This window comes from Ochotona curzoniae, unplaced genomic scaffold (genome assembly GCF_017591425.1).
Source record: "Ochotona curzoniae isolate NIBS_2020 unplaced genomic scaffold, NIBS_Ocur_1.0 contig_2599, whole genome shotgun sequence".
NCBI classification, from domain to species: domain Eukaryota; kingdom Metazoa; phylum Chordata; class Mammalia; order Lagomorpha; family Ochotonidae; genus Ochotona; species Ochotona curzoniae.
In genome coordinates, this window is record NW_024465520.1 from 1714032 (window position 1) to 1728511 (window position 14480).

Sequence of the window (14480 nt, forward strand, 5' to 3'; positions counted from 1 at the left end):
TACATGTGCTAGAGGCGAGATTCTGGATAAACAGATTGGCCTTGTTAACCTCTTTTCCTGACTTAGGTTGACTGAAGCTGACCTTTTACATTCTCTGCTTCCTGAAATTATATTTAATTAACACCCGAGGCCCTGAGTAAGACATAGCAATTGGAATTCATGAAGAAAACCAAAGCTGAGGCCACAGCATTCTCTTTTGGAGAAAAGATACCACCCAAAAGTGGTACACTTACCAGACCATTCCTAATTTTCTGGCTAAGGTCAGCGGGAGCAATTTGGAGCCAGATGCCATGATGTGGAAGCTGGTTAAATACTTGTGGGATTCACTGTGAACTGGATTAGAGTCAAGTTTGCCTAAGGGGCATATTAGAGTGCTGGGGTTGGTTTGGATTAGGAAAGGCATGGTTTTAATTTAACCTTTCTTCTCTTGACCTGGAGGGTAAATCTGAGGTACTATCAGGTAGATGAGAAAAATCTAAATCTTCTGTTCACAATCTAATTTCAAATTGATTGTGAGACTGTGTGTGCAACTAAATTAACGTTCCCATGTCTCACTGATTTTCACTGACTTTCTCCTGCAAAGAAAGGAGACCAATAATAGGATCCCCAGGAGTTGGCACAGCATGGAGCAGCAGGAATTATTCTGGACCACTGAAGTCTATTAAAAATTGCAAATACTAGGGGATGGTTAGTTTTGATCAATTTTAGTTTGTAATACAGTAGCAGCAGCTGCCCCTCACAAGGGCAAGTAGTTTTGCATGTATGCCTGGAGCAGTTTGTGTGTGAATACTTGCAGGAGTCACGGTGGATGGAAAGGACCTTGTCTTCCAAATTTCAGAAGTTTATGCTCTGAGCATTCCGTTCCTAATCAAAGAGCTGTAAACCAGAAAGTGAGGGTGGCCACTGCTGTTGCTCTGCCCTCCCCATGGCTGCAAGTCCTTCCCATCTGGATGAAGAGATTTCCCTAAGTTTTAAAGGGTCAGTGCCCCTTTTACCTAACTCCCTCCTTTCATAAAAGGCAGACATTAAAGATCAGGATACTTGGCAAGTAAATACACGTGGAAAATTGGAGAGCGATTGTGCAAGCCCAAGGAAAAGCACACACTCAGAAAAGACCTATGAAGACCTTATGTTTATACATCATGTTGACTCCAGGCAGAGCCAGGCTGCATCAATCAAAGGCAGAAAAACAATACACAAAAACTAACACAAGAAAGCAAATTCTGGGGCAGAGGGACATTCTGCCTTCCACAGTTTCCACAATACTAAATACAAATGTCCAATTTTTAGCAAAATAAAACCAAGAAAGTCCACAAGCAAAAGCAAACTAAAAAAGACATACAAATCAACAGGTTATATGGCTATCTAAAGAAATAATAATCAATAGAAAATACCTCTGAAAAAGGGCCAATGGCAAATGTACTAGTTTAAGACTTTAGGGCAGTGGTCTTAAAAATGTCCAGAGACCTAGTGGAAAACATTCAAAGGTCAAGAAAAGGATGTATAAACAATAGGTACATGTCAGTAGTGAGACATAAACCTAATTCTGGAGCTGTAAGTCACAGTGCTTTGAGAAATTCTAAGATGAATTCAAAGCACAAGAACCAGTGACCTTGAAGACAGGGTCGTGGAAATCATTGAGTCAGAGCAGAAGAAATGAAATGGTTGCAGTGAACAGAGCTTGAGAGACCATGCCGGGTATTGCAAAATACACACATTGTAGAGCTGTGTGAGGGGAAAGAAAAAAAAAAGGAGGAGAAAAGTTTTGAGGAAGTAATGGCTGAAAAGTTGCTGAGAAACAGTAACATAAACACCCAAGAACCTCAGTGAACTTCAGGTAAGATAAACTCAAAGAGATGCGTATGGGAACTCAAATGTTTGAAAACGAATAATAAAGAGAATCTCAAGAGCAGCCAGAGAGAACTGACTCAGCATATACCTGGGATCCTCAGTAAGACTAACAGCAGATTTCTGATCAGAAACTGGAGGCCAAAAGCAGTGGATCTGTACACTCATTTCAAGTGTTAAGAAAAAAGCTGTCAATGAAGAATACCATATCAGTAAAATATCCTTCATTGGACCTTCTCTCTTTAAACAAAAATGCCTAAGGACTCCTGCCTTGTGAATTGCAAAAATCACTATACAATACCTGGAATCCATAGAAGAATTAGAGAACTCATAAAGAAAAGTAGATGATTATTTTAGAAGTCTAGCATTATTACAACTTCATTTTTGTTCTCACTGCAATTTGAGATGAATACATGAAAAATAATATTGAGGCCAAAATGCTGGCATAACAGGCGAATCCTCTATCCCATGTGGGCACCAGTTTGTGTCCTAGCTGCTCCATTTAGAATCTAGCTCTCTGCTTATGGCCCAGGAGAGCAACAGAAGATGCCCAAAAACCTGGAACCTTGCACTTTGTTGGGATACTTGGAAGAAGCTCGCAGTTCCCAAAGTTGGAATCAGTTCAGCTCTCACCGTTGAGACTATTTGAGGAGTGAACCAGTGGATGGAAGAACTTTCTAGTTCTCCTCATCTCTCTGTCTGTAAAGTATGCCATTCAAATAAAAGTAAATAAAGATTTTTTAAAAGGAAAATAATTATCAGTTTAAAAGTTGATATCAATGTAACCATATTTTTCTTTTCTCTTATTTTTTAAAGATTTATTTATTTTTACTATAAAGTCAGATATACATAAAGGAGGAGAGACAGAGAGGAAGATCTTCCATCCAATGATTCACTCCCCAAGTGAGCGCAATGGCTGGAGCTGCACTGATCCAAAACTGGGAACCGGGAACCAGGAACCTCTTCAGGGTCTCCCATGCAGGTGCAGGGTCCCAAGGGTTTGTGCTGTCCTCGACTGCTTTCCCAGGCCACAAGCAGGAAGCTGGATGGGAAGTGGAGCTACAGGGATTAGAACTGGTGCCCATATGGGATCTTGGTGCGTTCAAGGCGAGGACTTTAGCTGCTAAGCCATGGCACCAGCCCATTATCACCTTTTTCTACAAAATTTGAGATGAGAGAATTATTGGCTTGTGTTTTGAGGAATACAATGTAAAAAGATGTAACATTGTGACACCAAATTCAAAAGGAACAGTGATGGAATTGTAAAGATCACACGAACCATCTCCTCCAACTTCAATGGAGTGACATTAAAAAAATCAACAAAAACAAGTAAAACTGCAAAATTTATAAATTTCTAGAAGCTAAACAACATGCTCTTAAATAATCAGTTGATCAAAAAGAAATCAGAAAAGCAATGGGAATATATTGAAATGAATGAAAATGAAAGCACAACATAACCAAACTTAACATCCTAAAGAGAGTAAAGGTGGAAATTTATAGCCATAAAAACTAACACTAAGAAACAAGAGTGTGGCAAGGCTGTGGGACTGAAGGTACAACAGTATGTACTCAACTGGGAGAGAACTCACTTCTAGCTCAGTGCATTGCACTAGTCCCACAGGAAAAATAACCTATGGGTCCCAACCAAAATAGGTCCAGCTGGCCCTCAGACCTGATGGAAAGCAGGTATGGCAAGATCAGCACTACCAGTAACAGTTATTTAGGGCTGCTGGTGTCTTCTTCATCTTGGGAACTACTCAAACTGGGAGTGGGAGGAAGGTTGCACAAGCAAAGGTGCAGCCACAACATGGGAGAGGCGGAGAGTGGTGAGCCAGAAGCTGGGGCTGTGAAGACCACGGTGGAAATCTAACATAAGAGCCCAGGATTGAAACTCACTGGAGGCAGTGACACAAGTGAATGCAAACAAATAATGGGTACCAAAAGCCATAAGTAAAATCAAATTGTAGACCTGTGGGTGACACAGCTTAGACACCTGGCCCGAGGAGAAGAATCTGATAACTAGAAGTACAATGACCAAGAGCGAAAGGAAGCCCAATGAATATTACTGAAAACTCCCCTGCAAAGGAACAAAACCCTTTGCCAATCTCAGAGTTAACTGAGGAAGACATCGAGAATATGGGGGATACAGGATTTAAAACACTTGGTATAAAACTTGTTATCAACAACCACAAGTACACACAGGGGTTCAAGACATATGCCACATAAGAAATAGCAACACGGAGGGCCTGGCGCGGTGGCACAAGTGGTTAAGGTCCTTGCCTTGCACGCCCGGGATCCCATATGGGCGCTGGTTCTAATCCCAGCAGCCTCGCTTCCCTTCCAGCTCCCTGCCTGTGCCCTGGGAAAGCAGTCGAGGACGGCCCAAAGCTTTGGGACCCTGCACCCGCGTGGGAGACCCAGAAGAGGCTCCTGGCTTCAGATTGGCATAGCATGGGCCGTTGGGCTCACTTGGGGAGTGAATCATCAGACGGAAGATCTTCCTCTCTGTCTCTCCTCTCTGTATATCTGCCTTTCCAATAAAAAAGAACATAATAATAATAATAAAAAAGAAATAGCAACACCGAAACACAATCAAGCTGAATTATTGGACATGAATGTAGGAATAGAGCAAATTAAAAATTCCATGGAAAGTCTCTGTAACAAAATGAATGAGGCAGAAGAAAGAATCTCAGAGTTGGAAGATACTTGTCATCGCCATGGGGAAACAATCAAAAAGTTGTAAGCAGAACTGGAGAAAGCTAAAAGAAGTAGTCAAGAATTAAGAGACATGATTAAAAGGCAAAATATAAGAATTATGGGAGTTCCAGAAGGTGCACAAAGAGAAGCTGTGTTTAAATATTTATTTAATGAAATAATAAATGAAAACTTTCCTGATATGGAGAAAGAATTGTGAAACAGCATACAGGAGGGGCACAGAACTCCCATTAGGATTGACCAAAAGCGATCTTCACCATGACACATGATAACCAAGCTCTCCTTAGTGGAATCTAAGGAAAAAAATCCTTAAATGTGTACATGAAAAAAATCAATTGACATATAAAGGAATGCCAATGAAATTCACAGGAGACATCTCACAGAAAACTCTACAGGCCAGAGGAAAATGGAATGACATATTCCAGATTTTAAAAGGAAAAAAATTTTGGCCCAGAATAACGTATCCAACAAAAAATTTTCTTTGTCTTTGAAAATGAAATGAAATTCTTTCACTACAAAGAAAAGCTGAAAGAATATGCCTCTTTCAGACCTGCCCTACAAATGATATTTAAAGATGTTCCATTGACAAAGAAATGGAGTAGCACCTATCAAAACCAAAGGCAAACGTGGAGAGCATCATAGTAAAAAGACAAGCAAAGACTAAATCAGTGAACAACCCACTAATAAAATGACAGAGCCAAATTACCACCTATTGATATTAACCCTGGATATAAATGGCTTAAACTCACCAAACAAATATCAGATTAGTGCACTGGATCAAAAAATAATACCCAGGCCTGGCGTGACAGCGTAGTGGTTAAAATCTTCACCTTGCATATGCCAGGATTCCATATGGCGCTAGTTCTAATCCTGGCTGCCCCACTTCCCATCCAGCTCCCTGCTTGTGGCGTGGGAAAGTAGTCAAGGATGGCCCAAAGCCTTGGGACCCTGCACTGGCATGGGAGATTTGGAGGAGCTCCTGGTTCCTGGCTTTTGATTGGCACAGCTCTGGCTGATGCAGCCACTTGGGGAAGTGAACCATCGGATGGAAGATCTTCCTCTCTGTCTCTCCTCCTTTATGTATATCTGCCTTTCCAATAAGAATAAATAAACGTAATACTGTGTGATTCTGTGGAAATGCAGCTTCTAGAGTGGTCCAAATCCAGAGAGAAGGAATGTAGAATGGTGCTTTCCAAAGGGCGGGCTAAGGGGGAGTGGAGAACTATTGTTCAGCAGGTGTAGAGTTTTGGCTTTACAAGATGAACAAATTATGCAGTTGGATTGGGATAACAGTTGTACAAAACTATGGATATATTTAGTAATGCCGAATTGGATATTTAGAACACTAAAAGAGAGTAAATTGTTTGTTTTGAGCAACTTATCACACAGGAAAAAAGTTAGATCGATGAGGTCCATTCTACCCTGCCTCAAAACAGCGCCTCCCGAAGGTCTTAGGGAAGCAGGAAGTGACTTTCAACTTGTAGCACTTATTCAGTTACACAGCTATGTAACATTGTAATATCCTCATCTTAAAGCCAGAAAACAGTTTTGTAAGTGGAAATTTCAATGTTCTTCCCATCAAGCCAAGGATTATGATCAATGTTATTAACTTGTAATAAAATGAACATTACACACACACACACACACACACACACACACACACACACACACACACACACACACTCACACGCTCATTTCAATGACAGAAGTGTACAGAGCAAAAATGCAATTCAATATATAAAAATAAATCCTCCTTGGCCCAAACTGTTCAGCCGTGATGACTCAGCACACCTGACAGATGGCACGCATGCTCAGATGGGTGGCAATCTCCAGACATTAGTCAAGTGGAGATGGATGTTCTGAAAGTTTTGCGTTCTGAATGATAGGAATTATCTGACTAGTGTGTCTTTAAATCAATCTTTTAGTTTTATAGAATCCAAGTTTGTTTTTTCTTTATTTAGAGTTTGTTTGTTCTTATTTATTTGAAAGGCAGGGAGAGAGAGAGAGAGAGAGAGAGAGAGAGAGAGAGAGGAGAGGGGAGATCTCATCTTCCATGTAGTGGCTCATTCAACAAATGCCCCATACGGCGAGGCCAAAACCAGGAGTGAGGACCTCCACTCGGGTCTCCCGCATGAGTCGCAGAGATTCCAATACTTGGGAAATCTACTGTTGCTTCCCAGAGTGCGCATGAGCAGGAAGCTGTGTCAGAAGCAAAGCCTTCAACCCGACATGAAAACAAACTTAAGGCTAAAGGAATCTTGAGGCTAGTGACCTTTTGGGCAGACACTTTTTATCCCAATGTGAATATCTAAAACCTTACATTATTCTGAAAGCATTCATGGTCCTATAAAACAATCTTTAAAATATAACACCCACATTTTGAAAACCCTTTTAAGTTACTATGATGAAGAGCAAAATTATTGTTTTGAAAGGAAAGAAGGGAAAATGCTTTCCAGCTCCAAGAAATACTTTACAAAAATGCAGCTCAACACTAGCTCCCTGTTGATGTGATCAAATTTAGCTTGTGCATTCACTTAACAGGTATTGACTCATTGCCGGAGTTCACCGCTGTTCTAACACAGAGCTCACGCCTCTGTGCAACTTCTCACACTGATTCTCTTTCACCCAAGCGTATGTGGACACAGAAGAGTTTATGAGAAGACTGCAACAAAAGTGACTTGGTTCACACTTGATTAAACATGTTCTCAACCTGGGAGCTTCCAGTTTTCATTGTGGGGATTAGGCTAGAATGGAGCTGAGGGGCAAACAAGCCATTCATATCTAGAACCACCTGTAAGAATTTTGAGATGCTTGATCGGCATTGAAAGAGTTTTCACAGATCTGGGCTCAGCAATACTTTTTCTCTTGCACTAAAATAATTAACTCTGAATATTATGAACATCTGTTTTCCCATGTGCATAACAGATCCATGTTTGCTTCACAAATTCAATAAATAGTGATTGACCAATAGTATTAATAAAATGTTAGCATCTTCCTATGCTCGTGTGAACCCCAAATGATATTTGTCTGCACTGTCCTGGTAGGAAGTTCTTCTTTGCTCTTATGTACCCTGCAGTGGACAGCCACTGAACCCCCTGCATGGTTATTCACACACAGAAAAGCCACAGGGGCATAGTGCTGGCAGGACCATCGACCAGGAAAACACAATCTGCGGAGTTGTTCAGAGTTAGCATTTGGCTTATTTCTTTATTTGGTTTATTTCATTTGGTTTATTTCTTTATCTGCTAGGAACCCTTCAAGTATGGATTAGGCAATTGGAATGTAAGCTACTAGAGAGCAAAAACCTTGGATGATTTCCTCAATCAGTGCTCAGAGCCACTCCTGGGCACTTGGTTAGCGCCCAATGAAAATTTATCTTCTTAGCTAGCAACCGACAGACTTAGATCCAGCTGTGAGAAGCTTCCAGCTCGGACCTTTACACATGGTTTACCTGGAGTACTCAATGCATAGAATCCTAATTCAAATGACCTAACATGCAATGAAAAGTGAGCTAAGATGGATTGGGAGGAGCAATAGTTCCTGATCCACTGCTTTGCCCTGAGTCCATACCATAGAGATTTGCTTTTATTTCACTTCCCTTTTTGGAAAGAGAAATCCTGTTACTGTTCAGAACCTATGGAGTGTGGTGCTGGGTACAATGAGGCAAAGAAAGGTTACATTTCTCCTGGGGGTCTGAAAGTGTCCTCAGGGTTTCCTGTGTTCTATACAAGTATGAGAGAGAATGCAGCATCTGCAGCATCGACTTCAAGGGGAGCTCACATACCTGAAAACATCATCATGTGCTGGAAGTTCCATGGGATCTTCTGCTTCCGGCCCAAATTCAGCAGGAAGGAGAGGGGGTATATGTTGCAAGCTCTGGCAATAAAAATCGCGAGCTAGGGAAACATTGAGGAAAATGTTGCTACAACAAGGGCGTGAGTCACGTTTCTACCAGCAAACAAAGATAAACATTTCCATTCCTGCATGTCCAGCTTGCTTCCCAAAGTCACTGGTCAACGTCAAGTCTATAACATGAAAAATAGGGAACTCTACCTTTCGCTGAATATATATACCGGATTGAAAATTGCTCGCACACTACCATTTCAATCACCGTAAATTCTTTCATCACGGTTCTGTTGCTGATGACTGTTTTTCCTCGGATCGTCTATAAGATGTGAGGCAGGCACCATTAGGCGCTGCGGTATTATCTTCTCGAGCAGCGAACGGATAAATAGAATCTTGGTTGTGATTCCTATCTCTTGTTCCACCACTGTACGCTCCCTGAACTTATCAAGCTTGGCTGACTCTTTCCTTTTTGTGGGTTTAATTTGGCGAGAATTATTTGTCTACATGTACAACTCTGCTGCCTTGAGAGACATTTTACATAAAGAATCTATGGAAACGCTGCTGGGTGTCTGTTCTCGTCACTGTCTCTGACTCCCTCCCTGGTTGTGTATTGTTTGCTCTCAACAGGATCAGGTTATCTGGGCAGAGGCTAGCATCCAGCTGAGAGGCAAATGCAGGTGCTTGGTTGGAACAGGGTTCAGAGTGAGGAGTCAGCTCTCCTCGCTGCTCAGATGAGCTGCCTGGGAGCCGAGGGCCAGTTGCCCCTTTTCCAAGTGCACATCAGGACAGCAGCTGCAGATCGCCCTTAGGGACATTTCTAATGGCTCAAAATCATCTCGGACTGACATCCATTCCAATTGGGTAAGCCTCCTGCTCCAGGCCGACTGCTAGGAAAGTCCTCTGCATGACAAGTGAGAGCGCTGACACCATCTCACTAGAGTCAACTCAGATGTCCTAGGATGCCAGCCATACGGTTTCGTTTGGTCATTCTGCTATCTGTCCTCCTTTGAGAGTCTTCACTGGAAGCTCATAATGCAATGAAAACATTTCCAGAGCTTAATAACCCCAGCTGCCTTCTGATATCATTGAATGCAGACTACATAGATTTCATGTAAAGAATGAACTGGTTCATTCTTATGTGAAGGATTCATAATTTTAGCTGAGCATATTTGTAATACTGTAACATGCCATTTTTGTTTCAGCTTTCCCTTTGATTTTCCTCGTTCCTTCCCAAACATCTTTTCTTGAACCATAATATTTTAATAAAGGTCTTGAATTCCTGAGGGTACTGTTCTCTACTCAGCAAAACTTACGTAGCATCCTTGGCTTTGAGCTTTGCAGTGAAAGTGAGGCATTTAACCATCGAACAGATGTATCAGTGGAAGGAGGTAGTTTGTTCTCAAGTCATCCCATGTTCTGCATTTTAAAGGATACAAAGGCTCCCAGGATAAACAGAGCATTAAAGATATGATTCTGGAACGTGAACAGTGCCAGGCCCATGTAGCAGAAGATGACATTCTCAGCCAAAAAGTTCATAAATTCAAACAACTGAAAAACAAAACAGAAGTTGAAAAATCCATTAATTGTAACACAGGTCCGAGTCCACTTAAAACCTCGCAACTGTATTTCCTGGCTGGCTGGTCCTCCTTTGTCTGCGGAAAGACCTCCCGTGGGCCTTGTTCTCAGTCTCTGGAGTGGTGCAGGGGGCCCTGTCTCTCCTGCCAGGTCTGCGGACTCCACCCTGGCTTTCTATTGAGTGGAAGACTCCAAAGCCAAGTTCACATCCTTTTTTTCTGACTACAAGGTCAGTGATGCACCTGGGAAAAATGTACCATGGAGTCATTTCTGCTGAGATGACAAAATAGCCGCTCTTAAAGAAACTGAAGCTAGGTGATTCTCTTCCGGATGCAAGCATTACTTTGCCCCATCTGCACGTCACCCTGTAGAGGCCCTTGACTCTCCACGCCCTCAGCGACTCCATTTTAAACACAGCTCAAGTTAAATAACCATCGGCAGGCAGAGAGGAGGGACAGACTTGAAAATATGGAAACTCAGTGTTAAAATGAATGGTGATTATCTTTTCACATTAGAGTGGTCAACATGCTTCAAATCACAGACAACAAAACTCATTAAATTGACTGATATAGGTCTATCCATGAAATGTCTATAATTTCTAGCTGGTAAACAGAAAATGATTAATCTCAGGAATCAGTTTCTGCATTGAGAACAGAATAGATAACTCACATTCAGTTGGAAGAACGGAGGCTATGCCGAGAGGCGCTTCCTAGAGTTAACTTTTAGACCATTAACCAAACACTTTAAGTTGAACACAAAAAACAGTGTCCAAATTCCAGATTGAGAGTAAAGGGGAATTATGTCCATGGGTTGGGCAACAAAGGCAGATTTGGAAAAAAAAAAAAAACACTTGATTTTAGGTTCCAGACTTTGCATTTCCAAGTTTCTAAAACTTCATTTGAGGCCCGACATAAATCAGTGCTGGGGAACTGCCTCGGGAGGCCTTTCTCCTGACTTTCTAAGGACTCATTATTTTTTCATGTAATGGATTTACAGCCCCACAAATAATGCCCAATGCCTGCTCCCTGACAGTTGACATAAAGAAAAGCAGAATCTTGTCAGAAACATTATTTAAAACCAGTAACGGAGAGAACGGATTGAAAAAGACACAGCTTCCTGGCATAAGATGTCCTCTGTGTGACGGCAGCCACCGCGGGCTCTCCTGAGCCCTTGTTTTTCATCCTAGGCCAGGGGGTGATACACACGCTATCACCCACAGAAGCACAGAAAACTTTCGAATGAGAGGAGAGAGTCACACAAGGGACAAAGAACACGATTTTACTTTGTATCTTTAATTTTTCAAGAGTGAAGTTTTGGCTAGTAATCTGGACTGCCAAAAGGAGCTATCTTAAACAACAGAAGTCTATTTCTCAGTTCTGGATTTAGGGAGTTGACAAGTTGCTGGTTGGTTCACTGCTATTGAAAGCCTTGTTCCTGGTTTACAAATGGCCACCTACTTGCTGCCCCCTCACGTGGAGAAGGGAGAATGTTTTTCTTGGTCTCTCGTTAAGTGCACCAATATCATTTGCGAGCACTGCAACTTCATGACCCAACCACCTCCCAAAGGTGTCACCTCCTAAAAACCACTAGAATGTAGATAAGGGCTTTGCCACATGACCTCTGGGTGAACACTAACATTTAGCGCTTAGCCGCTGTCCAGTTTTTAACACTACTAAGCAAGTGTCAAGTTGAAGTTCACAGGGCTTTGGCTTCTCCTGCACGCATCCAAAGGGTATGCTACTTTGAACCAGACACTACTGCTTGTTGCCCATTCAGCCTGTTAGTTTCCACCTTATGTTCCACTTTGAGCCCCTGGGTTGACTCCTCCATGACTCAGATATGGATCCTACAATTTAGAACTAAACCACTCAATGCATTTCCCTAGGCAGTATGCTCTATTCAAAAATGGATGTGACACATTTAGAGCCAAAGAAATTCAATGCGGTTTTACAAAAAGTGTTCGGGCAAAGATTCCCATGTTTTCCCTGCAGGAAAAATCAGAGGGATGCAGGCTAGGGAGCTGCTGGAAGACTTCTGTGATTTTGGAAGAAATGGCTAAGTGAGAAGCCAAGGGCATGATGACACTGCATCATTCTTCTCGCCCAACCCTCCTTGGAGTAGAATCCTCCCCCGGATTTCCACACTGAAGACACCAGGAAATTATACTTTGATTGGAGGTGGGCTTCTATCATTTAAAACCATGCATCCTTTAGAATCCTGCATTAGTAGAAGAAATAAACAAATCGTTTCCACCCACACAGAGTACACACAAAAGAATGGATGGTCAATTCTTAAGGTATTGGGAAAGTTTGTTACTCTTCCCCATCACCATCACCCAATCTTCATCCATTCATCACCTTAAAGAAAAGCATCTTGGAAGAAAAAAATTTTTTCTGTTGATTATTGAGATGTGAGGGGAATTTTTCCTAAAGATTTTACATGGAGCACCATGGGTTTGAATATGTATCTTAGAAATTTGATTCCATTGGATAACTCAGGGCTTAAATTATGAATCTCCCCCAGATGTATTATGTAGAGGATCTCAAAAGCTTGGACCGCATTCCATCACTTTTCCCATGCCATGATTTTGGAGCTGGATCTGAAGAGAAGCAGCCAAGCACAGACCTGCTCCCAGAGGGAATGCTGGTGGTGCAGGTGATGCTTTCTGGACAACACCACAAAGCAAGCTCCTCAATTTGCATTTTAGTCCCGGTTTTGGACCTACTCTTTTCTTTTATTTCTTTATCAATATTGCATCCTTAACGTTGCTACACAATTCACTACAGCATTTCAAGGATCTTTCCCCATTCCTCACACCACTGGGAGTTTCCTGGATATTTCTGCATACTTACAAATGTTTTTATTGATGTTTAAACACTCAGGAAGATGCATAAATTAAATGTTTACATTTTAAGATAGAGAGGCACTAGCAATACTGTAGAATTTCTCCTGGCTCCCTTCTCAGTCATGTTTCCTACCAGGAATTACGGTTTGTGTTGTGTTGTTTCTTGTTTTCATATGAATGGAATCAGGTAATGCGTACTTGGTTTTTTTCCCCTGTTTTCTAAGATTTATTTACTTTCCTAGAAAGCTAAAGTTAAAAAGAGAGACAGATACACACACAAACCGAGACAGAGAGATCTGAAAGATCTTCCATTTGTTCGTTCACTCCTTAATTGGCAGCCACAGCTAGAGCTAGACTAGTCAGAAGCTGAGAACCAGGAGCTTTTGAGTCTCCTGTGGGGCCATGGGGGTCCAAGGCTTTAGATGAACATCTGCTGTTTTCCCAAACCATTAGCAAGGAGCTGGATTGGAAGTTGAGCAGCCATGACTCGAACTGGCACCAATATGGGATGCTAGTACCTCAGGCAGTGGACTAACACATTTTGTCATCATACCAGGTATGATGCAGACTCTTTCTTATGAAAGAGTCTTAACATCTTAACATCATGTCTATGAGCTTTTTCATGCTGCTTCAGTGTAGTAGTTCGATTAGTTTCCATTTGTATGACTATATCCCAAGGTGCTTAACCATTCATGGCCACTTGGGTTGTTTCCAGCTCGGAGCTACAGTGAGTTGTCCTGTTATAAATGCATGTTTGACCTTGAATAGAATTGCTGGGACATAATGTCATGCACTCTTCCAAGATGGTAGTACCAACATGCACTCGCCTCAGTGGTTCTAGTGGATCCAAATTCTTCCCCAAATTGGATTTTGTTGACAGTTTTCTAATTCCCGTTTTTGTCTCTTGACACTAGCAATTAAATTTAGGAATAAGCTTATTGGTTTCCATAGAAATTTCCCAGGGATATTAAGTTATTGACAAATTTGAGTAAAATACAGAGTTGTCCAAAATTGAAGCTTCCAGACCATGTGTGTTGGATAGCTTTACAACTTTAAAAAAAAAATTTCTCTCTTTAATTCTCCACACAAGCATGTTGCAAAATTTTTCTATTTTAAATTTGATTCTAGGTCTTTGATGTTTTGTTGTGATTATAAACTGTACTCCTTATAAACTGCTTTTGTTAGGATCTCCAGCACATTATAGAATAGAGAAATGGTGATGAGTTCATCTCTGTCCTATATTCCCAGTCTCATAAGAAAACTTTCAATATTTATCTATGGAATTTATAGAAACTCACTAAGAGATTAAAGAGATTTACTTAAATCCTTATTCTGTTAGGAATAGACTTGTAAATAAATATGGAGAATGTTTTAATTTTTACCTAATGATTTATCTTTTCCTATTAATTTGATCATATGATTTTTTTCAATATTTAGGTAATTTAGTTATGCACATTTTTCAAAAAGATTTATTTATTTTTATTGGAAAGGCGGATATACAGAGAGGAGGAGAGACAGAGAGGAAAATCTTCTGTCCGATGGTTCACTCCCCAAGTAACCGCAATGGCTGGAGCTGAACCAATCCGAAGCCAGGAGCCAGGAACTCCTCCTGGTCTCCAACGCAGGTGCAGGATCCCAAGGCTTTGGGTTG

General features: G+C 41.3%; 1 protein-coding gene across 1 annotated transcript in view; it reads right to left on the minus strand.

Annotated features, from left to right (window-relative positions):
* SLC9A9 (solute carrier family 9 member A9) overlaps window positions 1–14480 on the minus strand; it is a 562224-nt gene that overhangs the window by 216064 nt on the left and 331680 nt on the right. Inside the window, exons 10-11 of the mRNA XM_040974753.1 lie at window positions 9844–9957; window positions 8348–8459 (exon numbers count right to left, since the gene is read on the minus strand). Of these exons, the coding sequence (XP_040830687.1) occupies window positions 8348–8459; window positions 9844–9957 (226 nt within the window). The remainder of the gene's footprint in view (window positions 1–8347; window positions 8460–9843; window positions 9958–14480) is intronic.